Raw genomic sequence first — 27,610 nt, forward strand, 5'->3', positions numbered from 1 at the left:
TCATACTCTTTTTGGTAGTGATATTGGCTTCTATGGGGAATGAAATTGACTTTCTAATTTGTTGCAGGAAATAGATCTTCGGATTGGTGCTTCTTTCACTAGGTTTCAGACTATGCTGTTGAGAGATGCATTTATTATTGATTCTGCTACAGATGACAGAAATCTTGTTTTAAGTTATGGTCCTTGTCAGGTACGGTGACCGTTGACAGATCAGATGTAAATGAACTATACTATAAAGTATCACATGAAGTTCTCATGCAATTTCCATTTTACCCCCTCCTAAGTGCAGTTCCCTACACTTGGCTTTATTGTTGAAAGATATTGGGAAAATCAAGCACATGAGCCAGAAGAATTTTGGACAATCAATTGTTCACATAAATCTGATGAAGGCATTGCTACTTTCAATTGGATGTAAACCATGAAGGCCTTGGTGATTGCATTTTGATTTTGAAATTTAGTTGCCATAAAATTAAATTTTGACAATATTTGATTTTGTAGGCGTGGACATTTGTTTGATTATACTTGTGCGGTTATAATTTATGAGATGTGTGTTCAGGAGCCAATTGCAACTGTGAGTAATATTGAAATTTTGTAACTTGAGAGTTATGGCAACTTCATTGTACATATTTTATTGAAATTTCAGCTTTTACTTATTTAACTGTCATTCAGGTTACAAAGGTTAGGCAGCAGGAGAAGCTAAAGTATCCTCCATATCCTTTGAATACCATAGAGCTTGAAAAACGTGCTTCACGATACTTCCGGATGAGTTCTGAACACACCATGAAGGTTTCAAATGCACATCCCTTCTAATTGGTTGCTACATAATTACAAATAGTATTTAAAGTGAAATTGAAGTATAGGGTGCAAATCATGGAAATCTCCTGATTTCAACCTTTGGTTGTGGTTTAATTCCTTCAAGTAGAGTTTATGTTTGGGAAGTTTTATTTACTGTTTGATAAGAAGAAAAAAAAAGGGGGGGAAACGTGTGTGAGTGTATGTAGTTGCAAGCAAAAAACATGAGATGGAACTTGGAGTATAATTTATAGAACGTTTTGATCTGTGGTTCAGTTCTCCACCGGTAGAATCAACACGTGAAGTTTTATAACCATTTTATAGCATAAATAGTAGATTTTTTAACCTGAACAATCGAATTTTTCACTTTAAATATTGTGTTGTCCTGTCTATGCTCCCCTAATGTTAGAGTCCTTCCAATATACTCTGGCAGTTTTATGTTAAGCTGTTTCCTTAACTATGCTCATTATTACTATTCACGTGGTTATAGGGTTTGGATATGTAATGTACTTTCAGCCTGAAACTCACTTGTTTGCTGTTGCTTATAGGTTGCGGAAGATTTATATCAAGCTGGATTCATCAGTTATCCTCGTACAGAGACTGATTCCTTTTCACAGAGAACTGATTTGCATGTTGGTAACTTTGCCTCCTATTGTCAAGCATAAAAATGTTTCATATAGTGGTAACGATATCTACTTTAATCATTATAATCAACTACAATTTGGGATTGCAACAGATTTGGAAGCTAGAAGAGAATATAGGTACGAAAATATGAATGTGATATAGATGAAAAAAATGTGATTGAGATATGTTGAGTGATGTGATCCATGTGGAATAAAGTTAAAATAAGGGAGTGAGTTAGAAATTTTTTGATAAGTAATAATAATTTCATTAAAAACACATAAGGTGCATTCCCAGTAAAATGAGATGTGTACAAGAAAATCATTTAGCGAAATAGAAGGTGAGTGAGTTAGGAATTTTTTTTTTTTTGATCAGTAAATAAGAATTTTATTGAAAATAGGCGAAGCCAAGTACACAGGATGTGAGCGAGTTAGGAATTGAATATGAATAACCAGTGTACACATTGACTGAATGGTAAATGTTAGAACCTGTGTAGGCGCTTAAATTAATACGTCTATGTAACCTTTTACATGTTTTTAGCTACCTTTGAACTAAAAATGCTGGATCATTGTGATGTACCAGTGCTGTATGTGCAAAAAGAGTGGGAAAATGGTGGATGCTACTTCACCATGAGGTTGCTAGAGGTCTGTGGAATGACTTCTTTAGTAGGGTTGGGTTGGCATGGGTAATGCTTGGAAGGGTGGTTGATCTTCTTGTTGAAATCTACCTCTTTATCTAGTTTTGAAAATTTTATACGTTTTGTTTTAGTTTTTTATGGATGCTTTTAGTTTTACCATGTAGTCTTGCTTTTGAGCTTAATAGATTTAAATTACCACATCTCTTAAAGAAGCCACCTTTTGTTTTTAGGACTTATAGACATCTGCCTTTCCAAAAATAAAATTGAATCATGTTTTTTTTTTCCCATCTTGGGTATATGCTGACTCTTCTTGGAAGAAGATGGCTAGCCATGTTCATGCCTACTTAATGCCTTGTGAAGGTTTCCCTTTTTATCCTTCCTTTTTCTGGAAGAAGGAAAAAAAAAATAGTAGAGGATTATTGGCCCATGGCATCAAAGGTTAAGGATTATCGGCCCATTAGCCTTGTCAATGGGGTGTACAAGATCATATCCAAGGTGTTTGCAAATTGCTTGGGGGAGGTATTGGGGAAGATCATTACTAAACCTCAAAATACATTTGTAAGGGGTAGACAAATTTTGGACTTAGTTCTTATCGCTAATGAATGTCTGGACAGCAGACTAAAATCTGGCACTTCAAGGATCCTATGTAAGTTGGATATGCAGAAGGCCTATGATCACGATAAGTGGGACTTTCTACTCTACTTACTTGGGAGGTGTGGATTTGGGGAGAGATGTTGATCGTGGATCAGATGGTGCATATTGTGGAATTGTGGAAGGAAAAACTGAATATTCCACTTGCCTATTAATATTCCCTTGGATTACCTTAGACTTCCGCTGGGGGCTGCCTCAAGGGCTATATCAATATGGGATAAAGTGATCGAGAAGATAGAACATAGATTGACAGGTTGGAAGATAATGTACTTGTCAAAAGGTGACAAAATTACCATAATTAAAAGTACTTTGTCTAACTTAACAATATATTTCTTGTCTCTATTCCCAATTCCAGCAAGCGTGGCGACCTGGATTGAAAAACTTCACCGTGATTTCCTTTGGAGTGTGTGGGGGATGAGTTCAAATTTCATCTAGCCAGTTGGGAAGGTATGCACCCCAATCTCCTTCGGTGGGTTGGGTATTAGAAATATGAGAATTTTCAATATGGCCTTACTTGGGAAATAGTTGTGGAGATATAATATGGAACTGGAAGCCTTATGGAAGTCAGTGGTTGATTGTAAATAAGGAGGTTTGTTGTGTTTGGGGGGGGGGGGGGGGTAGGGGGTGTACTACAGAGGTGAGTGAGGCTTATGGAGTTGGAGTTTGGAAGCACATTAGACGAGGGTGGGGTGTTTTTGCTCGCCATACTAAACTTGTGTTAGGAGAGGGCTCTATAATAAAATTTTGGAGTGACATATGGTGTAGAAATAATGTCCTAAAGGACTCTTTTCCGGGTTGCATGTGAGAAAGAAGTTTCAGTGGCTGATCTCATGGTGCTATCGGGGGGACCAAGTCCAATGAAACATCAATTTCAGTAGGGCAGCCCAACATTGGGAAGTTGGCAGCTTTGAGGACTTCTTTAGCCTATTGTATTCTGTGAAATCGAGTGGGCAATGAGCTGACACGTGGTGGGTACCCTCAGGTAAAGGCACATTCTCGATTCGATCTTTCTATAAATCCTTAACTCACTCGCTTAATATTCAGTTTCCGTGGAGAAGGATTTGGCAAAATAAGGTGCATTCCAAAGCGGCATTCTTTACTTGGATAGCTTCCCTGGGTAAGATTTGGACAACAGATAAGTGGATGAGATCTTGCACTGTGAGGTGGCAAGGGTGCTATGGGATGAGATCTTTAGAAGGGTTGATATTGCTTGGGTCATGCCATTGAGGGTGGTGGAATTATTGGGCTGTTGGAAAATGATTCAAGGTTGTCCCCAAGTGGTGTCAGTGTGGAAGATGATCCCATTGTGCATCATGTGGTGCATTTGGTCGGAAAAGAATGATCGTTGTTTTGAAGACAAGGAGCGCACAATGGCGGAAATGCAGAATTTCTTTGTACACACTTTAATGCTCTGGTTTTCAGCTATTGTACTAGATGGGAACAATGTGCATGACTTTTTGTCTTTAATTTATTGTTCATAGAATGTATTTAAGTGTTCTTTTGTATACCTCCTGTGTACACGGGCTATGCCTATTTCATTCTCATCTATAAAATTTATATATTACTTATCAAAAAAAAGATTTTGACAACAGATTACTTGAGGAAACTCAGGGTGATCTTAGTAGATTGGTGCTGCATGTGTAAGAAGTCTGGTGAGACTGTGGATCATCTTTTACTATATTGCGAGTTTGCTAGAGAGTTATGGAATGAAGTTGTTTAGCAGAGTCGAGCTTGCTTGGGTAAGAGCATTGGCATTGGATTGGTCATTCCAATCTTCAAAATTTGAAGAATATGTAACGTTTTAACTTTTAGCTAATCACTTAACACTTAAAATCTACACTTAACACTTAAAATCTACATTGGATTAGCCATCGCATTCTCTATAATAATAAAATATTAATATTTTTATTTCTTTAATAATTTTTATTTTTTAATTGCTTATTTTATTTTATTTTCATAATCTTCAATAACCTTCAATAATCATATTCATTTTTATTTTTACAATCCAATAATCTATAATAGAATAATCTCATATGTACATATTTGTGCATTATATCATATGTAAATAAAAATCCCATATCTATAATATAATAATCTCAAAATATAACAAAATAACATATGAGAAAATCACATGAAAAGAATGTGGATGATAAATTGCTACAGTACATATTTCAAAAGAATGTGGATGATAATCTCAAAATATGATAAAAAAATACATTTAGACTTGCTACAATATATTTCATATTTGAAAATAATGATAGAATTATTGTAGCTCATATTTTAGATGAAATCAGTTTGACTAATTCAATGTGGACCAAATGTGGATGATATTAGTTAAATTTAAAGATGAAAAGACATTTGGCTAAGCCAATGCCAATGCTAATGCTCTAATGCCCGCCACTGTGGTAGAGTTTTTGGCCAGCTAGACAAATCTAAGAGGTATCCCACAAATCAAAGCTATGTGGAAGATGGTTCCTATCTTCATTATGTGGTGCTTGTGGCAGGAGTGCAACGACCAAACGTTCGAAGATAAGGAGTGCTCAATAGAGGAATTTAGATCTTTCTTTTTTAGAACTTCATTCCTATGGGCCATAGTTGTAGACTTTAATGGCCTTGATTTTCATGAGTTTCTTGTTTCCATTGCTTCAACCTAGATAGGTCTTATCTCTTGTTTACCATCTTGTGTACCCGGGCTATGCCTATCATTATTAATGCAATTGTTTACTTATTTTATAATTTTTTTTGTTAAATTCCTTTTATTCTCCTTGTGGCATAATATCTTTTTTGATTTTCAATAAAGCTTAACTCATAAAAAAATGGCCATTATGACATTTATTTCATTTAGGCAATTGTGCAAGAGCAACAAAGGCATCCCGTATGGGGATCATATGCCCAGCAGTTGTTGGATCCTGGAGCAGGACTTTGGAGGAACCCTGGTAATGGTGGGCATGATGACAAGGCCCACCCACCCATTCATCCAACAAAATTCTTCTCTGGGGAAAATCGATTGAGTCAAGACCACCACGTAAATAGCGCCACCATCATAATTGGCATTTAACTATTAACTGAATGTTTTTGAACTGTATTTCATGGTCTGAGATAAGATGCATGCTTTTAATGTTTCTTTCACCCTGTGACAGAGATTATATGAGCTGGTCGTTCGCCATTTCCTGGCTTGTGTCTCTCAGCCAGCAGTAGGGGCTGAAACTAATGTTGAAATCGATATTTCTGGTGAATTGTTTTCTGCATCAGGGAGAGTAATACTATCTGTGAGTCTTTTTTGAGAGAGAAACTTTTGAATTTGCAATTAGGGGTTCCATTATAACTCACTGTTGGGCTTATGAATAGTGAATATTACATATATATGTCATTTATATTCATGAATACTGATGTGTGCTCATGACACACGTGTTATGATGTCTTGTAGCTGGGTATGCTGATACAGAAATTTGAGAGAACTGTTATCAATACAATATTAGAGGATCTTTAGTTGGTGGTTACTGTGTAGTGTTACCTTTTAGAAGTTTTTGAGCTATCACTAATGATCAGTTTTATATGCTACCAATTGTTTCTCCATTCTTTGGCAAGCTTTAGGGGATGTTTGGCTACAAAATCCCCTCTGAAGTTAAAGGGGATTTTGACTGCCAAAGATGTTTCCCAAATATATTACATCTACTGTATAAAAACTCAAGATTTTCAAAAAACACCAAAAACGCAAAACCCTCTCCCAAACAATTGTTTTTTTTTTCTTCAAATTAAAAAAGAAGAAAGTAGAAGCCAGCCCATGTGGGTGCCTGTTTGGCTGCCACCAGCCATCCTAGATTGGGCTGCTTGTGGTGGCTCCTTTGGTGACCAAGGATGGCCCAAGTCTCTGGCTGCCATGGGCCACCCTGTGGTGGCTGTTAGGCTTTTGTTTTTTAAAATACAAAACAAAAATTTTTATTTTGAATATAAAAAATTAAAAAAATTGAAATGATTTATTACTCCCTCCATAAACCTTTAAGTGTAAAACTTTTTCATCCAAACATATTCTCAATGGGTCCCACCACTTTTATAAAACTTATTAAAACCTCCTCTCAATAAGTTTTTACTACTATTCATAAACATTTTTACACTATGCACGAAACTCCTTAGATCCAAGCATCCTTTGAGTTCAATACTTGATAATCTTAATATAATGATATTTCCTTCTGCTTTGCTTAGCTCTATTTCTTCTAGTGCAATTGGGCCCATTACAGGACTAAGGAAGAGAGTTTTGTGTTGTGTAGCTAGAATCTCACAAAATCATTACGGTAGCTACAAAATTTTAATGATATGCAAGGGCATTTATGTTTCAGAATTGATTAAGTTGTGCTGTATTGGTCCCTGTTTCAGCATTGGATTGCCTATGCTGTATTGGCCCTAGGTGTGACATGATTGGGCGTTAGAGCTGATGAATTCTTGTTTTTAGTTGTTGTGCTCAGTGGTAGGAAGGAGAATAGTAACTAATGTGTTGGAAGTTGAAAGTAAAGAATCTGTTAATGGTCGATCTTATGACCCTTTGACAGAACTAAAAAATAGCATCCTTTTGGACTTCTGTAATGTGGGGAAAATTCCTATGTTAGATAATCTGATTTAAGACAAATTTTGTGGGTTGATGCTGTGTTAGCAAGTGTAATGATGAAATACTAGATCATCATTTCTTGATTGCTCAGTTATAAGGGATATTTGCTCTTCTGGTATTTGTGCTCTTTGGTGCTAAATGTTTATGCTACTGCATGGTTAATCTACTTCACTATTTGAGATGAAAGCCTGGAAGGTATAGGAGTAATAATATTTGGAAGCATTGCTGCTTTGTTCTATGTTGCCTATACTGCATGAAATGTATTGGCTGAACTTTGATAGGAATGGACTTTCTCTAGATAGTGTCAAGCTTTTATTTCTCAGATCACTCTTTAAATCAACAACACTCCACTTGGGTTATGCCTATTTACTTGTCAATAAAATTCTCTTTTTACTTATTAAAAAAAAAAAAATCTCAGCTCTCCATCTCTCTCTCACTCTCTCTCTTTTTTAAATAATTAACTTTTGTATTCTTAACCCTTTACTTTCTAATATGAATGGCTCCCCCCGGGGGGGGGGGGGGGGGGGGGTTTAGTACACTGCCTGTGGATTTGAGTTGTTCCTTTGCTTGTAGTTGTATGTGAACATACATATTATAAAGTAATTCAGGGCTTGGTTAAAATATACGTGGGCGTCTCCTAGGTCAAGTCCATTTTAGGATCTCAGCCAAACGCCAATAACATTTTACTTTCGAATTTTTTATATATAGTTTCTATTTGAAGAAAGTAAGTCCCTGCTCTGTTTCTGTTCATTTTTCTCTCATAGCTTGATTAAATGATGCATTTTTAGGATAAATGAAAGGAATTCTCGAAAAATAATTAATTGAAAGAACAAAATCGGTCTTGTTTAAGGATGGAAAAGCAGCTTTATGCTAAGGTAAATTTATTCTCCTGTTTGTGATTGATGGACCTCAAGAAAAAATTGATGAGCATCTAAATGGAGAAGCTGAAAACACCCTTTGGGCTGCACGATCCATCTTGCTCTGTGTTACATGGCCAACAGATGGCCAATCAAAAAATCTAACTTACTTTTGTTATGAGATAGCGATTGTTATAATTGGCATCAAAATGTCATGATGTTCCTAAAACTCCTTATTTATTTTTTGGCTTTTTATGGGGTTGAAGGTCTTTGATGATAGTTTTATACCTGACTTCAATTGCTTATTGTTTGAACAGAAAAACTACTTAGATGTTTACCGCTTTGAGTCTTGGGGAAGTTCATTGATCCCAACATATGTCTCTGGACAACAGGTTTGCTATTGATAATTGATGCATCATGAAATAGACTTGAGGTTTCCAATTGGGATTTATTATTGTTGTATACTTTTACTTTAATTTGATCTGTTCCATCACTTCTTTCACATGCCTCTGCTTACATCTTATCATTAAATGGATTCATCAGCTAGCATATAACTCCTTGGTATCTTTTCTACCTCTATATATGTCATCATTGTGATTTGCTTGAACTGCTAAAATGTGTTTGGCTCACACAAATAATTAAATAGCTTTTGGACCCGGGAGGTTTAAAGTTTGACAATAGCTTTAGGTAACTTGTGATACAGATGAAGAAAGCATGCATATTTTTTAATGCCGATTACATTATATAATAATTGTCGTTATTCAACTTAACAATCATGCATATTATATAATATTTAGTCAACTTAACCATCCGTTTGAGTTTGTTCACAAATGTGATGGTGTCATTTTTCAAAGGCTGTGACCACCATTTCATTGTGATATTATCATTAAGGATGTGTCATCCTTCTTCCTTGAATCCGTAGTCACGATTTGGAGAGTGTTTTTTCTTATCAATAAAATGACTTGAAGATCATTGACTTGGAAGAGTAAAATTTTCATTCAGCATGATGAGATTATATATGACCCAATCTGTTGTAGATTTGGATGTTGAAACTCTTATACATGCACTTCAAGAACTTGTGCAGTGCATATATCAGGTTGTTGGGGGCAATGGGATTACAGTATGTCTTATTGGAGATCACTTCCGACCATGATTAATTGTTTTTATTTTGTTGATGTGGTATCTTGAGGGCCTCCTTTTTCTATATATACTCTCTTTCTCTACACACACACACACACACAGGTGTGTATATCTATATGCTATATGTATGCTTTTTTTTCCTATTCTATTTGTTTTTCAATGTGCACCAAAGAAGACAGATCTTTATCTTTTTTGTTTTTTTCAATCAGTAAGACACTGATCTTATCTTGCAGTAACTTTGCTGTAGCTTGTATATGCAACTCAAAGGTTTATGTGGATACTGATTGTGTTACAGTTTACGCCAACATCGTTGACTCTCGATTCAGGAGTTACTAGACCACCACCACTTTTGAGTGAAGCTGATTTGCTAAGTTGCATGGACAAGGTGAGGAGGATAGTTACTTAAGCTGGATTATTTTTGTTATTTGTTATTGATTATTTGAGGTATGAGATGGGATTATATGTTTACTGGCTAATCTGGCTGTGATAATTGTATCTCTAAATGATCACCTTTCCTTTTGCCTTTTTTGATATAGGAGGGAATTGGTACCGATGCCACAATGCATGATCACATAAAAAAGCTGCTTGATCGGTTTTATGCAACTAAGGACTCAAACACTCGGTTCTCACCAACTAATCTTGTACCTTCTTTGGCTTAAACTCACAACAATATTTAACTTGCCTTCTTATGCCCAATAATCTTCTCATAATCTATTTACATTTCCTAATTTATTTGGGAACATGGAGTAGCTAGGTTTAAAATGAAGTATAGAGTGTAGAATTGAATAGTTTCTAATTTAACTAAAAAGTTGGGATTGCCTAGTGTGTCACCATCTTTAGGGGAAGTAATATCCATTATTTCCAAAGTTTTAGAGTTTGCTTCAAAACAATTAACTGTCCGCATATCAAATAAGAGCAGAAGTGTATACACTTGTTCTTTTAGGTGTTACCAGGCTTTGATTTGCCTAGAGATGACTTCTACCAAGGTTCACTTCACCTTATCTACTCTGACAAATTTACTTTGTTTACAGCTACATTACTGGGAGTAATGTGTGGGTGTGTGTATAAAACATGATTGGAAGTGATGTGGATATCAATTCTCACACAATCGTGAGGCTTTTTTTGTTGGCATTTGGCATCAGGGGAAAATTTAGACAGCTTGACCCCACTAATTTTTTTTTAGAAATTTCTGATTTGTTTGATTATTATGTGCTATGAAGATTTGCTAGATATTGAATTTATAGAACATTGATGGAGTTAACTCAAGGGTTATCATTCTCTGATAAGTGGCTCAGGAGCTGTCATTGTGATACTATTTCTATATTACCTATATATGTTTTGTTGACACAAGGGCTGTGGATTTTGGGCTTTTATCCTTATATTTACCATGTTTGCTTATCCCTGTGTATCTCAGCAGTCACAAGATTGCCTTACTCTTTTTTCTTATTTCTTTAATAAGTAAACAGAGTTGACTCTATAAATGATACACACTATTTTCCCAAAAGCTAATATGCGCTTGATCCTGCTTTCTTTTATCCCATAATTCTTTTTTGATATGAAATTCTTTCAATTGATTATGAGTTTTTTATATTTTCAGGGCGAGGCACTGGTTATGGGATATGATGACATGGGGTAAATAATATAGTTTTGTTTTTGAAGATTTAGCAGTGATTTCTTGACAGTCTTCAGTCCTATCTTAGATGTGGTGGCCTTAAAAGCAGCTAAAAACTGGTTGACTATGGAGTTCATCCTTATTAGAGTTGCATATATTTGCCTGCATGGTGCTATGGATGGCATACTAATTATCAATGAAGATACAAGTTCTATTAGTTACATTAAGTATGATTATGATTTGGATTTTGTTGAAGTACAGAGATATATCTGCATGATGCCTGACAGATATATAAATGCAGACGCAAACACATTTATATCATACGATGTGCCATAAGGATATTGATAATGAACTTTTACTTCATAAATCGTAAGGCAACTTTTACTTGCAAGTTTTCCATTCACAACTGTGGTAGGTTACACATGGGAGTTCCCAAGTCCCAAAGCTGTGTAGGGAACTAGCCTTCAATACACTTTTTTTTTTTTTTTAAATTAATAGAGTTCATTGGTCTTCAAAACTAGGCATAACCCAAGTACACAGGTGGTATACAAGAGAGAAATACCTAATTACAGCCTACGAACAAAAAGGGACGCATACAAGTCACTACATTTACCCCCATCTAATACAATAGTCTTAGCCCAAAGTAACAAAGTTTGGAAAAATGAGTCTCTAATCCCCTCCAATGAGGGTTCACTATTTTCAAAACATCTTCCATTCCGCTCATTCCATATACACCACATAAGAAATAAGGGCACCATCTTCCAAACATCCTCTACTTGATGATTTTCCCGTGTTCTGCTCCAACAAGCCAAAAGGTCCACCACCTTCTTGGGCATCACCCAAGCAATGTCCAGCCTTAAGAAGATTTCATCCCATAGAGCCTTTGCCACATTGCAATGGAGAAGAAGATGGTTTGTCGATTTGCCATTCCTTTTGCACATGAAACACCAATCCATTATGAAGAAATCACGCTTCCTCAACTTGTCTATGGTCAGAATTTTCCCGTAAGAGGCCAGCCAACCAAAGAAAGCAACTTTAAGGGGCACTTTGCTCTTCCAAATGCTTTTCCAAGGGAAATTCTGAGAAGAATGGGTGGACATAGCCTTATATAAAGATCTAACCGAGAAATTCTTGTTCCCTGGGTGTGTCCACAGCAGTTTGTCCTCTATACCACCCTCCAAATTCAATGCAGACAAGGTGCTGTAGAAGTCAGAAATGTCTCCCACTTCACAATCTTAAACTGCTCTGGTAAATGACACATTCCACTGCAGCAGGCAATTCGAAGAGTCCATGTGGTTAACTTCTCACTGCAGCAGCCTTCAATACACCTAGATGGATAACATGATGTGGTTAACTTCATATAGAAATGCTGGGGAAGTAGAGTTTATGCAACTGATGCATGCATTTGATCTATAAGTTCAATGTTTAACTTTATTGCTTCAAACCTATATTGGAGCGTGGAACCATGAAATCCGTGTATATATAGTGATATTTATATGTATGATAGCCATGATTTACCTGTTTATTTATTATTTTTGTAGGTATAAGCTTTGGAAGCCATATCTTAGGGCAGTTATGGAGCGTGACATGAAAGCAGTTAGTGAGGGCACTAAGAGCAAAGCTGAAGTTTTGTCAACTAGCTTGCAGCAGATGAAAGCTTGCTTCTTAGATGTAAGTCTACAGTTAGATATCAACATGACGATGGAACATCATTAATTTGTTCATTGGAGGTTGTCGTCAGACTTCTGTAACCTCTATGCTATAATTGCTATCATAGAATGGTTTGCATGGCTGTAGAAACTAAATATATTGAGATGGCATTGTAAGCCCTGCTTAATGATCTTTCTTAAAGATGGTTATGCAGGTCAGCAAATGTCTCTCTCTCTCTCTCTCTCTCTCTATGCCATTTTTCATGCTCTTAGTTTTCATCATGGGTGACAGCATGTTAGTATTAGTGGATTATATTTATTTGAATTAATTCCTATGTTATCTATGTATTTCGGGTATAGATATATTTGTACAGCTGTATAGGATTTATATAATTTGTAAGTTGAATATTTAGATTAAGTAGATAAGTATGGGAAACAGATCTTATCCAAGATTTGAATCCCTATAAGATAGGAAGTCAGTTTTCGTATGGCAAATGGGGTGTAATCTATTTTGACTACTTAAATGAATGAGAAGGGATAGAAGGATTATTGAGTCAAAGAAAGAAATCTGTCAGTTAGTGATTACTCATCTCTCATTTTAGTTCATTATTACCTTAACAGCAGTGTCAAACCTGTCATCCCTATGGGGGGAAAAAAAATTAAAATTACCATAAAGAAAAATTTTATTTAAATAATTTACACTATCCATGAAACTTTTTTCAGATTGTAGTCCCTTGTTTTCTTTAGTTTAATTTAAAATATTTGATGTTAAATATCTGCTTGCGTTGTATTTTTTTTGTTGATGTCAATTATTACTTCCAACCTGGCCATATTTGCAGGCTAGATTGAACAAAGTAAAACTTTTTGAAGCTATGGGAATTTTCTTTGAAAGGTGTGTTCTTAGTATCCTCTATCTTTGCAGTCTTTATGTTTCACTATTGTAATGCACGTTTAACCATTAATGCAGGTCCAATCGATCTAGTGGAGATGAGCAGCATGCACATGGAGAAGTTGTCAGGCAATGTGGACTTTGCCAGGAATCAGATATGGTCCTTCGGCGTAACCGGGTAATAATTTATAGAGGTCATTTTCCTATTAAGACAAACAATGGATGTGCTATAATTTCCTTCTGTGTAAGACTATTGAATCTTTTGGTGCACTGTCAGGTCAATATTCTGGTTCTGTTTGTCTTTTGAATGGTGTTGGCATGTAATTATTTAGTTAGTTCTGGTCACAATATCTTAATGTTTTGTTTTCACATTACTAAACTGACGAGTTAGTTTTATTTACATTACAAAGTGTGTGTGCCCATCAGCTAAACAATATTATTCTGGCCTCAATTGCTTCTCTGTTCAAAGATTAAGTCTGTCAATAAATGGTTGGGTGGTTTAGTAGTAGTATTATTTTTTTTTGGCATTCTTCTTTTATCAATTCTTGCAAAATCCTTGTCAGTGATATCTAGCTTCGTTTGCCTATGGTCCAGAGCACCTCCCTGAGATGCACAACATTCTAATAAAACTCACTTGACTTTTCCTGTAATGAAAAGCGGTCTTTTTCCCACTGATACGAACCATAGAGCAGCATGTCATTAATGTATTGGAATGTAATTGAACTTCTGTATTAAGGCCCCATAGAATTTAAGAGCATCAAGTCATTACAGAGGATACGTGTCTTTCCTTCCTGTCCCTTGCTTGCACTTTGCAGCTGCAGGCTCTGAGCCTAGTAGGTAATTATATAATTGCACCAAATGAATGCTATCTCTGCACATGTCCCTTCTTCTTTGCAAAATACATTTTAAAGTCATTGACTAATTTTGATTAGCCATACAAGGCTATTTCTAAACTATATAGCTTGGCGTTGGCATGCAGTTGTCTTTCTGAACTCCCATTTTGCTGACCCCTATGCCTTCACTGTATCAATAGCAATTGCACATCTAGTTGGGGAAAGGATCTCCATGATTACTTCTCACCAAATTTTGTGCTTCCGACATTTTCCCCAATTTTCCGTTCCTGAATAATAGCTGGCTGTTTTGGTCTAATAAAACCTTGCAAAAAGTGTCGATCTTAATTATCCCATTTTGGTGGATTCTGCATTTTAGGCACCAAAGTTATGTTCCATTTGGCTTCTCCAACCAGCTTCTCAGTTTGAGATAATAAAGTCACTGCATCTGTAAAACCTGGAACAGCATCTCTCATACAGCATAAATGGATCATTTTTAAAGGAAAACGACTTCGCTTTAACTAGTTACCTTTTGCTTCAGCAAGTTTTTGCATTCCTCAGAAGGTTCAACTGATTCGGCTATGCTTTTCTCCATAAGCTAAAGTTCATCACTTTTGGGACCTTCTAGAGATTTTTACTCTTTTCTTTGACCATGATCTTTCAGACTCACCCTATGCTGAAAATTATGCCATTTGGTGGTACTGACTGACAGCACTATAATTTTTTTAAAAGAAAATCTTTCCACAAGTACTTAGGACACTGCTTTCCATTGTCTACAAATTCTCCAACTCCATTACAGCTAAAACTTGGGTGAGCAGCTTCCCATGCAGCTTTAGCAGACTTCTGGTGATATTTTCAAACTGTTGCTTATTCTGCTTCCTAGACTCGTATTTCAATGCTTTAGAAGTCAGGTGCTGTACTAAATAGATCTATATGGTGAAAAATGATAGATGTAGTGAACCAAAAAGAGTTCAGTTTAATGGTTTTACTGTGTTGATTTAGTTTTAGAGTCCGTTTAACTTTTTCATCTAATCATTACATAATCAACTTTTCCAAACTCCCCAAACAAAACGCAAAAAAAAAAAAAAAAAAAAAAAAAAAAAAAAATCAAATTCAAAACAAAAAAATATGAAAAAATAATATTCAAATAATTTTTTAACTTTATAATATTTTTATTCAAATTTTTTCTCTCCTTCCCCAAAACCCAATAAAATATCTTAACTCAAACTATTTTACTACTATTCATAGATATATTGAGATATTTTAAGTACGGGGCATAAGTCTCCCCATGCCTTTTTGCAAGTCACTGTACATGATACTTTTTTTTGTACGTATGTAATTTGTAATTTATTTCTTGCAATATGTATTCTATGCTATAGAAATAACTCCTTGTAAGCAATTTAGTTATTTCTTTACAGGATGGCAATTTCATGGTCGGATGCTTGGCTTTTCCACAGGTTGGGATACTTGACCTTGCTATCTTCATTGTACTGTAAATCATGTGTGGACAGAAACCTTGATGCTTGGGCTTTCCACAGGTTGGGTTTGAACGATCGTTTGTTAGCAATGAAGGGTATTCAATGCGTTAGATAGACGGTTTTGCCCATTTACTTTGATTGTTGACATGATCTCCAACTTATAGTACACGTGTTCAACTTACATCTATTAGTATCTCTTTTAATAGGCTCCCCTTAATTTTTTTTTCAGGGTTATTTTATGTAGGAAGTCACGCTGCATATAGAATATGTTGTGTACTACTGGTTGTTGTTGATTGCATCATGCACGCAAGTACGTTGATAATGGAAGATGATAGTGGTAATTATCCTCTATCAAAGGGTGTAGGAATTGTGATAAGCAATGGGATGAAAACTCTTAAGAGACAAATTTGCTGTGCTTTGAAGAATTTCAATTTATCTTGCTTGATCCCAGAAACTAGTGAGTTTTTATTATTTCTTGGTTGGAGACGGTATGATTATTAACTTAAAGATAACAATGTGGTGATCTTTTTAACTTTGGGTTCTGCTAGGGAGCAGCTGTATTTTTAACACACTGGCCACACTGACCGGTCAGTGTGTAGGATGACGTGGGGTTCCAATTAAAACAAAAATTACATCCGAGCATTCTCATTCATCATGCTGTGCATCTCAATAAAGAACAGAATCACCGTGCTATGCATCTCAACCAAGCTGCATTCCCACCTCCGCGTTCCCAAGCTGCGTTTGAAGTCAACCGACGTACACTGAAATCTAGTGTTCGGGTCTCTGCTCTGTGCTCACCTCTCAACATGCTGTTGCTTCCTTTCAGTCTCTCTGTTATTTCTCCTGATCTCATTACGCCAGTTCTTCCTCTGCATATTGACTTTCTCAATCTCTTGCCGATGATCTTTCCTCTTGTATCTCTTTCCACTCTGTTGACCAAGGAGAGGATTCTCAGTTTTTTCACCGTAGTCAGCAGGACTTGGATTTGCTTTCCAATCCTTTCCTTTCATATCTCTTTCAATTCTGAGAACGTTATGTTCAACCCTTCACAAACAATAATAATTAATTGAAGAAAAAAAGTGTCTAAAGACAACAAAGCAAGGTAAATAAGATAGAAGAAGAAAAGATAGAATACAGATTCACTACCTATCGAATTGTTGAACCAAATCATGGTTGGTTGTTGATGGTAACATCACCAATCCCTCCCTCCTTCAGAACCTGAGAACAGGATTTGCAATGCTGTCGAGCTGGGAATATGAAGGCACCGAATAACAAGAAAGAAAGAGAACAATGCAAATAGACGGTAATCACAGAGACTAGTGAATAGTAGAATGTGTGGAGAAAAAGGACAAGAGAAGGGGGAAGGAAGGGGAAGGGGAAGGGGGAGAAGGCCAGAGAGTTGTCTTGCAGAGCTTCTTATTTCTCGAGTAGGGTTTTTTTTTTGTCTTTTCCACTGTGTCAGCTGGCTGGTGTGGATGGTGTGTTAAAATTCAGGCTGGAGAATAGATTTTTCCTTTAACTTTTCCTCTATTTTATGCAAAAGGTGCACGACTTTTATCAAACATTGTGTTTGCTTTTCAGAAGAGGTAAGAGTGATATAAGAAGTGTTAAGATGTATGAACTTCCACTTTAAAAAAGCAGACATGTATTTTAGGACATTTTAAAAGTTAAATTTTCGATTTCTTTGTATTTTTAATAGTTAAATATCTAAGGATTTAGAAAATTTAAAAAGCTAGTTTTAATTGGATGAAATAAACTCCAATGTGATAAATGAATTTTAAGGAATATGTAAAACTTGAAAATCAAAAAGCATTTATGTGAAGTAATACAAGATTATACCATGCCTTTTCAATGGTGGCATATATGATATGGTTTTGGAGAGATATGTTGTGCATGGATCAGTCATTGTGCCTCGACGGTTAGACTTTCTATTTTGGTGAATGGCTCCCTGGCTGGTTTCTTTATTAGTTCTCGAGGTTTGAGGCAAGGGGATCCCTTGTCTCCTTTCCTTTTTATTCTTGTCATGGATACTTTGAGCAGAATGATTGAAGCAGCTGTTGAAGGGAGCTTTTTGTTGGGTTTCTCGGTGGGTGGGGACACTCTTGCCTCGACGGATAGTTCTAGTGGGTCCCGTTTTGAACGCTGTGGATCTGGCCAACATCTTGGGTTGTAAGATTTCATCCCTTCCTATGAGATATCTAGGCCTTCCCTTGGGCCCTCTTTTAAATCTTTGACAATTTGAGAAAATAGAGAGGAGGTTGGCTAGTTTGAAAATGATTTATTTGTCTAAAGGGGGAAGAATTACTTTGATTAAAAGTACATTGACTAATCTTCCAATGTATTTTCTTTCCCTCTTCCCTTTGCCCGTTGGGTTGGCTTGTAGAATTGAGAGATTATTCCATAACTTTTTTGTGGGGCGGCCTTGGGGAAGATAGGAAGTTCTATTTAATAAGTTGGGATAAAGTTTGTTCACCGGTAGCTTGTGGAGGATTGGGAATTCGTAATTTGAAGCTCTTTAATAAAGCCCTTCTTGGAAAATGGCTTTGGAGATATCAATTAGAGAGGGATGCACCATGGAGAAATATTATCGATGCTAAATATGGGAGGGCATGGGGGAGTTGGTGTTCTAATGAAGTTAGAAGTGTGTATGGTGTGGATTTGTGGAAATATATTCAGAAGGGCAGGGAGGAATTTCTTATCCATGTTTCGTTTAAGGTTGGTGGAGGAGTGGGATCCATTTTTGGCACGATTTTTGGTGTGGGGACTTGGCTATTAAGAATGCTTTTCCTTCTCTCTTTAGGATAGCAAGGGACAAAGAAGTCACTGTGGTTGATTCTGTTGTTTTTCTAATAATATCCCTAAATTGAATGTGAGATTCACTAGAGACCTTCATGATTGGGAAGTGCCGGTTGTTTCAGTTTTTCTCAGTAGGCTGTATGATATGAAAATTGTGCAGGGAAGGGAGGACAGACTGTTGTGGAAACATGCTGGAAATTCCATTTTTACAGTCAGCTCTTAGAATAAAATGCTGACTTGCCGCAGTGACAACCAATTCCCTTGGAAGTGTATTTGGAGATCCAAGGTGCCTAGTGAAGTTGCTTTTTTCTGCTGGTTGGTGTCTCTTGGGAAGATATTGACAACGGATAATTTGAGAAAGCACGGTATAATCTGCTTAGACAGATGTTATTTGTGCAAGGAAGATGGTGAGTCAGTTGATCACTTGTTTCTGCATTGTGAGGTAGCAAAGGCTTTTTGGGATGAGATTTTCAGCAGGTCAGATATTGTTTGGGTGATGCCCAAGTGGGTGGTGGACCTCTTGGCTTGTTGGAAATGATTCACCAGTAGCCATCGCATTGCTGCTATTTGGAAGATGATTCCTTTATGTTTGATGTGGTGCCTATGGCTGGAAAGGAATGGGTGGTGTTTTGATGATCGAAAACACTCGTTGGGGGGATTAGAGAATTTTTCTTTTGAACTCTGTCTATGGGCGAAATTTCTTGTATCGAATGGGGATTATCTAAATGATTTTTCTTTTAGCATTTCCTAGCTCCTAGTCTTTAGCTTGTATTTAGGCGTTTCCGCTTGCATACTCGTGTATTTAGGCTATGCCTATTTACTTGCCTTAATAAAATATCTTATTACTTATCCAAAAAAATATATATCTGCAGAAAATATTTCTTTCCTATCGTAATTCATGTAGTGTTCCCTTCACATCTCCTTTATCGAGTACAAATCAGCCAGTGGATTAGTTGACTTTATGCAAACTTTAACCAGCTAACTTCTTCTATCTACATTTACTTCTTCCCTTTTCTGATTTATGTGGAATATTGAATATAAATGAGTCCATTTTGCTTTAATTGGTCCTTAGGTGACCTTTGTCTTAGTAATTATGACATTTGTTTGGTACACTTTCTCAGTGCAGAAATGCCATTTGGCTCCCTGGATCTGTATCAGAAGCAGTGGTAACCACTGATGTTTGCAACACTTGCACTCCAGGTTTTTTACTTAAATCTTCTATTGCAGTATATTTGGATCAGTTGAACATTGGGTTCTGATGCCTGTGTAGGTGGCAAAGCCATTTGCTTCCAAATTGTAGATTAAGGGGGGAGTGTTAGGATATGGCATAAATGATAAAATCTCCTACTTTCTATGAGCTCAAAGGTACAAAAGTAGGAGATACTGCGTTTGAATCTGCTCTGCTGGGAGGGACTTTGTGCCCATGCCCACATATAAAGGAGAGTTTATAACGGGGACAAGTGGTAATTTAATAGGTAAGAATCTAGCTGAGGGAAATAGAAGAATAAGGGATGGTTGATTTATTGCCAGCTAAATTGTAACAATCTCCTAGCTATTTTCCTTTATTGTCTTTGGTGATAGGGTATCTATGTAACCTAGCATATTGGCATGTTGTGGAAACTTCTTGCTGTCTAATCTTACTATAATGTTTGGTGGTTCAAGCATTATTATGTTTGACACTGAGGTGCATATTCCAAGAAAGCTTTGTATCTGTATTGGTGTTCTTCACCTGATGTAAAGCATTAATGTAACACAGGTTTCTTGTTAACTATAGTAATGTTCTTTAATTATTTTTTTTTGAGATCTGAATTATTTTGTAATGATACAAAACTTTCATAGGTCCTGTTCACTTGATTCAATTTAAGTTCCGCCAGCTGGAAATACCACCAAACTACAATGCCAACCATTTAGGTATGTGATACTCCATGAGCTAAGATAACTTTCTTTGCATCGATGATACCTAGCTATGTTTCACTTTCTTTAGGACTTGATGACCTTGGTGAAAGAGACTTGTTTACCCTTTAGATGTAGTAAGCCTTCACTGTTTGACCTAAGTTGGGTCATGACCAATATTCTGTGGCCTGTGTGGGCCTTGTTTCTTCTATTGAGGGCTGATGTGCCCTGCTCCCTATTGTGCGTGGGGAGTTGGGCATTTTTTTTCCAGGTCAGACCCACATTATGAGGAGATATACAGGAGCAGTCTAACTCCATTCTGTGCTGGTGCCATAACCTCCATTGAACATATTTTGTCATCTTTTTCTTTGACGCCTTCTGTTTGTTCTGGCCTTGCTATTATCGTTATAGTATATTAGTGTTTGAGTCAAATCATCTCAAACTAACAGAACCCCACAAGATAATTTGTTAGTCATATTTTTTCCAAATAAAGATAATCCTTGTGGAATTTGCCATTGGTTCAACCCTGAAGTTCTTCATTTATACATGATCAGGTTGTATCGGTGGCTGTGATGAGATTCTCAGACAGCTCATAGAAATCTGTGGAACTGGTTCTCGCATACCAGGTCTGGGTGCTTGTCCTGAGTAATTAATTGAGACATTCATGTACAGTTCATTAGATATTACCTGCTTCTGTACAATTTGTTCTTATTATGCTTATAAAAAAAAAACAAAACAATTTGTTCTTACTACAATTATAATGTTTTATACTCATCTTTTCATCTTGTTCATGCATGTAACTCCTCTAACGTGTGTTTACTAGAGATCTGTTGCATAGATACAGTTTCAATTTAGTACTTGAAAGATCATCAATGTGATGCCCCACACCTGCTAAGAGATTTAAGTCATTTTTTTCAATAACGTGTCTATTTCTTCAGAATCATGCATCTCTGTATACATACAAGTTATGTTATAACCCTTAATGAGATCTACCTTTTAAAAAAAAAAAAAAAAGATAACCCTTAATGAGATCTAAGCCACCACAATATATCCAGTATACTCGTCAAACAAATCGGGGGCTTACAAGTTCCGAAAGCCTAACCTCCAACATAAACAATTTGCTATTAGGCTCATATTAGATAATGGGCAATACCAATCATAGCTCAAAATGCAATCTTTCACAACTGAAGTCTCCAATTTTAGCTTGAAACTCACGAGAGTAGCTAGGAGTTTTAGCTTGGGGTATCATCAACCAAATCCAAAAGATACAAATAAGCAGCTTAACTGAGCCGAGGTCTTGTCCGTTAAACTAAATCTTGAAGAGAGAGACTTTCCTGAACGTCTCACTCCCGCTTGCCATATCCACCATCTAATCCCTAGTGCCCGTCTAGGGCGAAGAGAGGAGCCCCCTCCCCCCTCCCCGCCAATTGCTCCAGTTTCTGTCCAGATTCCCTCCTTTTAGGATTTTTTTGTGCCTTGCTTTCCTTTTTGAGAGGAGCTTCAAGCCCAAATGTGCCTTAGCTCACACTTTGCAGCTATAGATACACCCCACCAACGTCTTCTCTGTTCCTTCCTCCATTGCCACACCCATTCACCACTCACACTCTGGTATGTGAGCCACATGCGCCTTCAGTCCTTGGTTCTCAATTTCTGCCACCCCATATGGCAAAATTTCCACTTCTGACCTGTTTTTGCCAAAATTCATCCCTCTCAGTAGCAATCTCTGTCACGGTTGCGAGAGTGGGAGCCCTCAATTATTTCATCCCAGTTAAGCCCATCACTCCACCCTACATCAAATATACTCATTTTCTTTTCCCAACTCACTGAGTTGTTAACCATCACTGTTGTGGCTTTCAAGCCCTCTTTTGGCTATAGCAGTGTTACTTTGGCTGTCCTCTCACTAGACTACCAAAAATACCACATTCACATTGGTCCTTTTTGACCATTATGGCAGTCTCTTGGCCAAAAAAAATATGGGATCAAAACCATTCCATTGGTTTCCATTTCCCTTCCCAGTTTTTCTTTTTTCTTTTTTGTTTGCTTCCTTGGCATTGTGTTTTTTTTGTATTTGAGGAATTATAGGGACAAAACCACAACACCCCCCCCCCCCCCGGTGCCTGGGATAATACATCCAATAAATTTATCTTGCTTAAAAAAAGAAAAGCGAACCAAAGCCAAGAAAGTAGAAATAGTTAATAGCAGTTAAGGGTCAACCTTGCCAGTATAACACCCCATCTTCTCCGATACATATAGTAGGACATATATATGCATATATAAAATCAGGATTATGTTACCCTTGCCGAGGGCCTGTGCACCCTTGGGATTAGTCAGGACTTTGTTCTTAGACACCCAATGCCAATAAAATAAATAAATAAAATCAGGATTATGTTTAGAACAGGTTTTTGTTATTTGAACTAGGATCTTATATGTTTGCATAATCTGTCAAAAGTAACTGTTTGCATAATTTGGTATGTGAATGTGCAACTTGAAAGCACTGTAGGTTAGGGTAGGTTGTGGAGGTTTTTGCATGTGATTAGGCAGATTTAACCCTATATCAGGTAATGTTAAGACAGTAGAAGATGTCTGTGCATGATCTTTTATAGTGCAAGACTGTTCTCCATAGTTTCGTAAGGTGATATGGGTAGGCACATATATTTACCATGCAGCAATCCTCTTTTTTTTTATATTTTTTTCTCTCTTTTGTGTGGATGTTAGCCTCTTGACCCCTTCTCTTCTGGATTATGCTTTTGGTCCCTTTATTTATTGCTCTGCATGAAAGGGCTAAATTTGGAACAATTATCATATTTTATGTTGTATATTGGGTTTCTCGGAATGTGCAATTCAGTTTGTTGCACAATCAACGATCCAAGTTACACAAAATGAATACACAATATGAATATTGAGATAGTCAAAGGAACTCATTCTCTGTAGTATTCCATGTCAAATCACTAACAGATGTCTGGCATTCTTAATATGTTCTCCAGCACGAGGACAAGGATCCACTGCATCGTCCAGCAGTGTCCAACAAAGTAACTCTAGGCCTGGTGAGGCTAGGCGTGGCGCTTGCATATACTGCCAGCAAACAGGGCATTCTTCAAGTGATTGCCCATTACATGTTTCAGGTTCCCGAAGTGCTCAGTATCGTGGAATGAACCCACAAACTGGTATGTGTGCTGAACTTTTATTTTTTTCTCATAAATCTAAATATTCTTATAAAAGCAGGGTTACTATTGTTGAGATTAGCAGTCAGCATAATAGGGAACCAAAAAAGAAGAAAGAAATTTGAGAATTTAGCCTTTTGAAGCTTACAGCATCGGTCTTTTTGGGGTTCTTTTTTCTTTTTGGAGTCTGTTACATCACTGGTTTTCTTTTTATGCTTAAAGTGGGGGGTGGGTTATCTCTTGGATTGGGAAATTAGTCTGCATGATGGTTCAATATTGATGGTGATAATTACTGTTACATGAAAATCATTAAGATTCTCTCTCTCTCTCTCTCTCTCTCTCTCTGCCTGGCGCCAGGGTCTGGAGGTTGAATAAAATAATTCCTTATGATTCTTTCAATGATGTAGGAGACTCTTCAATTCCTTGTAGCACATGTGGAACACCTTGCACTTTGCTAACAGCTAAAACAGCAACCAACAGGGGGAGGAAGTTCTACTCATGTCCGTCGCAGAATTGCAACTTTTTTGTGTATGTAACCTCATTAAATATCCTTGTTAATACATATCTAATTACATTAGAATAATTACAGTGGCCTTTCCATAAAGATTATGACTTTTATTTTTTTCCAGTTGGCAACAGTTGGGGTTATAGGAATTTGATCCACAGATGTCCGACCCACAAGGGAGTGTTGCCATAAGGCAAAAAGAGCTTTGCCATAAAGATTGTCTTAATTTGATAATATTTTCACTTACTTTAGTTACAGATGCAATTAGCTGGACTTAGGATAAGCCTATCTTAAAGAGGAAGCCAAGTGGAACTTTTCTAGCGTCCATAAGAAAAGGAATGGAACAAGCAGCTTCTAACAAAGCTATTTACCTTTTTGTGGCAAAAAAAATTCTGTTTTTATGGAAAGCTTCATCCAAGGACCAGTTCATACTTATACATCTAGGTGCCTGTTATGCAGGTGGGAAGATAACCTAAACAATGGCACTGGAGGAAGGAGTGTTCAACGTGCTGGGATGAATGTCTCAGCATCTAATTCCAGTAGGAGTAGCAGCCGTGGCAGAGGTGGCCGTGGGGGAGGAGCACATGCTGCTTCCACAACTTTTGTGTCAGCAACTGGTGATCCTATTTCTGGCAGAAGATGTTTTGTTTGTGGTGATCCATCACATTTTGCAAATGCCTGCCCAAATCGTGGTTCTTGATGCTGTTAATACGGGGTACATTTTCTCATATATTAATGCATGTTTCAGCCATACTAGCATGGTCTTTGTAAATAGAAGAATCGGCCTTGCTACACAATATTCTGTGGTTCATGTGATAGTAGGAATTTGGAGTATCAAGTTATATTCAATTTTTTTTATTTAAGTATAATAATTTTATTGGATATATCATCCAAGTTACAAAAGGAGGGAGTGGGGGAACCCCTCGAATCAACCAGACAACCAAGAAAGTGCAGGTAAAGATTATCTTGAACAACATTGGACGGTACCTGCACATGATTAGATTCTCTATGCAAATGCCAAACACATCACGGATTTCCATGTCATTCATACACGATCATATGTTTTGACAACATTTTTTTAGTTGCTTTGGGTGTTTGGAACAAAGTCTCAACTAATTCTGGAAGTGTACATGCTCTAGGAGAATGAGTCTTTTGCAAGTAAAATCCCTTTTTGGGAAGTTTGGTAAGTGAATGACATGGCTTGCTTTATTGCCATGTTGAAGCCTCAGAAGATAAACATGAGGGATGAGATTATTGGTTTGTTATGAGAAACCATTAAGACATTAGAATTAAATTCATTATGGATCAATTGTTCCTAAACTATTTTAACACAATTCACCTCTGAACTGTATTAGCAAACCTTTATATGGTGATTAGTTCTTGAAATCAGGATAAGAAACATTTTTTTTCTTTTTTTGGTAAGTAAGAAACTTTATTGATCGAATGAAACTAGGTGAAGCTCATGTACACATGATGTATACAAAAGAAACACCTAATTATATTCCAAAAACTTGAAAAGAAAACAAAAGCTTAAGAACAATAGTAGGAAGCAGAGAAGACAAGATTTCCAAATATCCTCAACAACTCGTTCCTTGTTGTCGAAGTACCTCTCGTTCTTTTCCATCCATATACACTACATTATGCATAAAGGAAGCATCATTCACGCCATTGTCATTTGAGAGCTACTATGATATCTATTCCGACATGCTAGTAGATCCACTACTCTCTTTAGCACAACCCAACTCTACTAAGAATGCCAACCCATAATGCCCTAACCATCTCATAATGTGAGTAAATGATTAATCGATTCATCATTTTTCTTACACATGAAGTATCACTCCATAACAATCATATCACGTTTCCTTAAATTGTCAACTGTCAAACTCTTCCCAAGTGCAGATGTCCAAGTAAAAAAGCCAACTTTAGACGGCACAAAAACCCTCCAAATTCCACAGAAAAGAGATATGTTGCTGAATAGTCAACTCCTTATAATATGATTTGATTGAAAACTTTTTGCTCCCTGTATGTTTCTATAGCATTTGATCTCTCTCATTTCCTCCTATATTTAGAGAATATAGGAAGTTGAAAAAATCTACAATTTCATCAAGTTCTTAATCCTGTACATTTCTAGTGAAAATAACATTCCAATATTAGCACTACATAACACCTTTGAAATAATAGCCTGCTGATTTCCAACCAAGCTAAAAACTACCGAAAAAACATAATAAAGAGCTCTTTCACCATACCATTCATCAAACCAAAAATGAATTCTTGCACCCTCTCTAACCTCAAACTTAGTATGTTTTTCAAAACTGTCTCACCCATTTTTAATAAGTTTTCATAGGCACACACCATAAGACCCCTATCCTCCTTAGAACAACACCATCCCCTCAATCACATCCATACTTCCGAACAATAATCTCTCTGTACAACGAATCTCATTCCATTTGATACCTCCACAACCACTTCCCTACAGTGCCTTATTAAAATTACTCAAATTTCGCACCCCTAAACCTCCATTCATAATCGGACATCACACTCTATGCCAATTCACAAGATGAAATTTATTCTTCTCTCCCATGCCATCCCAAAAAATGCTCTAAACAACTTATCAATCTAGTTTGCCACACCTACAGGTAATGGGAATAAAGAAGATAATAAGTAGGAAGATTGGAAATGATGCTTTTAATAAAAGTTAATCTCCACTAACCGCTTCCAACCCGCTTTTAATAAAGATTGAAATGATGCTTTTAATAGATATAACTGCTTCCAACCCGACAATCTTTTCTCAACCTTCTATACAACACCATTCAAATATTCTTTGCTTTGAAAGACGCTTCCAACGGAAATCCAAGATATTTCATTGGAAGAGAAATAACTTTGCAGCCCAACAAATCCACTAAATAGTTAATATTCCTCACAATTTCCATCGGCACCAATTCCGACTTACCCAAGTTCACCTTGAGGCCTGAGACAGCTTCAAAGCACAATAATACAACCCTTAAAGCTTGAATATGTCCATTGTCAGTATCACAAAAAATAAGTGTTATCCGCAAATAATAAGTGGGAAATTAAAATAGCATCGTTATTATTGTTTCCTACCAAGAAACCATAGAGAAAACCCCCTATAACAGCTTCCATCATACGACTCAACGCCTCCATGAATATAACAAAAAGAAAAGGGGATAACAAATCCCCTTGTCTCAAACCTCTCGAACTCTAAAAAAAAACCACAAGAGTCGCCATTTACTAATACAGAAAATCGAACGGTCGAAACACAGTGTCTAACCCATCCACACCACCTATCCCCAAAGCCACATCTTCTTAGCTTATAAAAAAGAAAATCCCAGCACATATGGTCATATGTCTTTTCCATGTCAAGCTCAAAGAACCCCAGAATAACTTTCCTCATCCGTCTGTCCAAACACTCATTCGCAATCAGAATCGAGTCCAATATTTAGCGTCCCCAAATGAAAGCGTTTTGAGGTTTAAAAGT

The 27,610-nt window shown here is 36.7% G+C and overlaps 1 protein-coding gene across 2 annotated transcripts in view; it reads left to right on the forward strand.

The window, feature by feature from the left end:
• The window catches only part of LOC121251687 (DNA topoisomerase 3-alpha), a 31,566-nt gene extending 6,570 nt beyond the window's left edge, over positions 1–24,996 (forward strand). The window contains exons 4-24 of one of the 2 annotated variants that reach the window (XM_041151003.1): positions 68–190; positions 290–411; positions 499–571; positions 670–786; positions 1,341–1,424; positions 5,547–5,726; positions 5,842–5,970; positions 8,479–8,553; positions 9,597–9,686; positions 9,838–9,942; positions 10,899–10,933; positions 12,455–12,584; positions 13,402–13,454; positions 13,530–13,629; positions 15,700–15,738; positions 19,677–19,755; positions 20,395–20,466; positions 21,003–21,074; positions 23,433–23,612; positions 24,017–24,137; positions 24,574–24,996. In XM_041151003.1, coding sequence (XP_041006937.1) covers positions 68–190; positions 290–411; positions 499–571; positions 670–786; positions 1,341–1,424; positions 5,547–5,726; positions 5,842–5,970; positions 8,479–8,553; positions 9,597–9,686; positions 9,838–9,942; positions 10,899–10,933; positions 12,455–12,584; positions 13,402–13,454; positions 13,530–13,629; positions 15,700–15,738; positions 19,677–19,755; positions 20,395–20,466; positions 21,003–21,074; positions 23,433–23,612; positions 24,017–24,137; positions 24,574–24,814 — 2,220 coding nt within the window. In that variant the 3' untranslated portion in view covers positions 24,815–24,996. The remainder of the gene's footprint in view (positions 1–67; positions 191–289; positions 412–498; positions 572–669; positions 787–1,340; positions 1,425–5,546; positions 5,727–5,841; positions 5,971–8,478; positions 8,554–9,596; positions 9,687–9,837; positions 9,943–10,898; positions 10,934–12,454; positions 12,585–13,401; positions 13,455–13,529; positions 13,630–15,699; positions 15,739–19,676; positions 19,756–20,394; positions 20,467–21,002; positions 21,075–23,432; positions 23,613–24,016; positions 24,138–24,573) is intronic. The other variant, XM_041151006.1, reaches the window with a different exon arrangement.
• Positions 24,997–27,610: the final 2,614 nt, after the last annotated feature.

The sequence above is a fragment of the Juglans microcarpa x Juglans regia genome, chromosome 2S (assembly GCF_004785595.1).
Source record: "Juglans microcarpa x Juglans regia isolate MS1-56 chromosome 2S, Jm3101_v1.0, whole genome shotgun sequence".
NCBI classification, from domain to species: domain Eukaryota; kingdom Viridiplantae; phylum Streptophyta; class Magnoliopsida; order Fagales; family Juglandaceae; genus Juglans; species Juglans microcarpa x Juglans regia.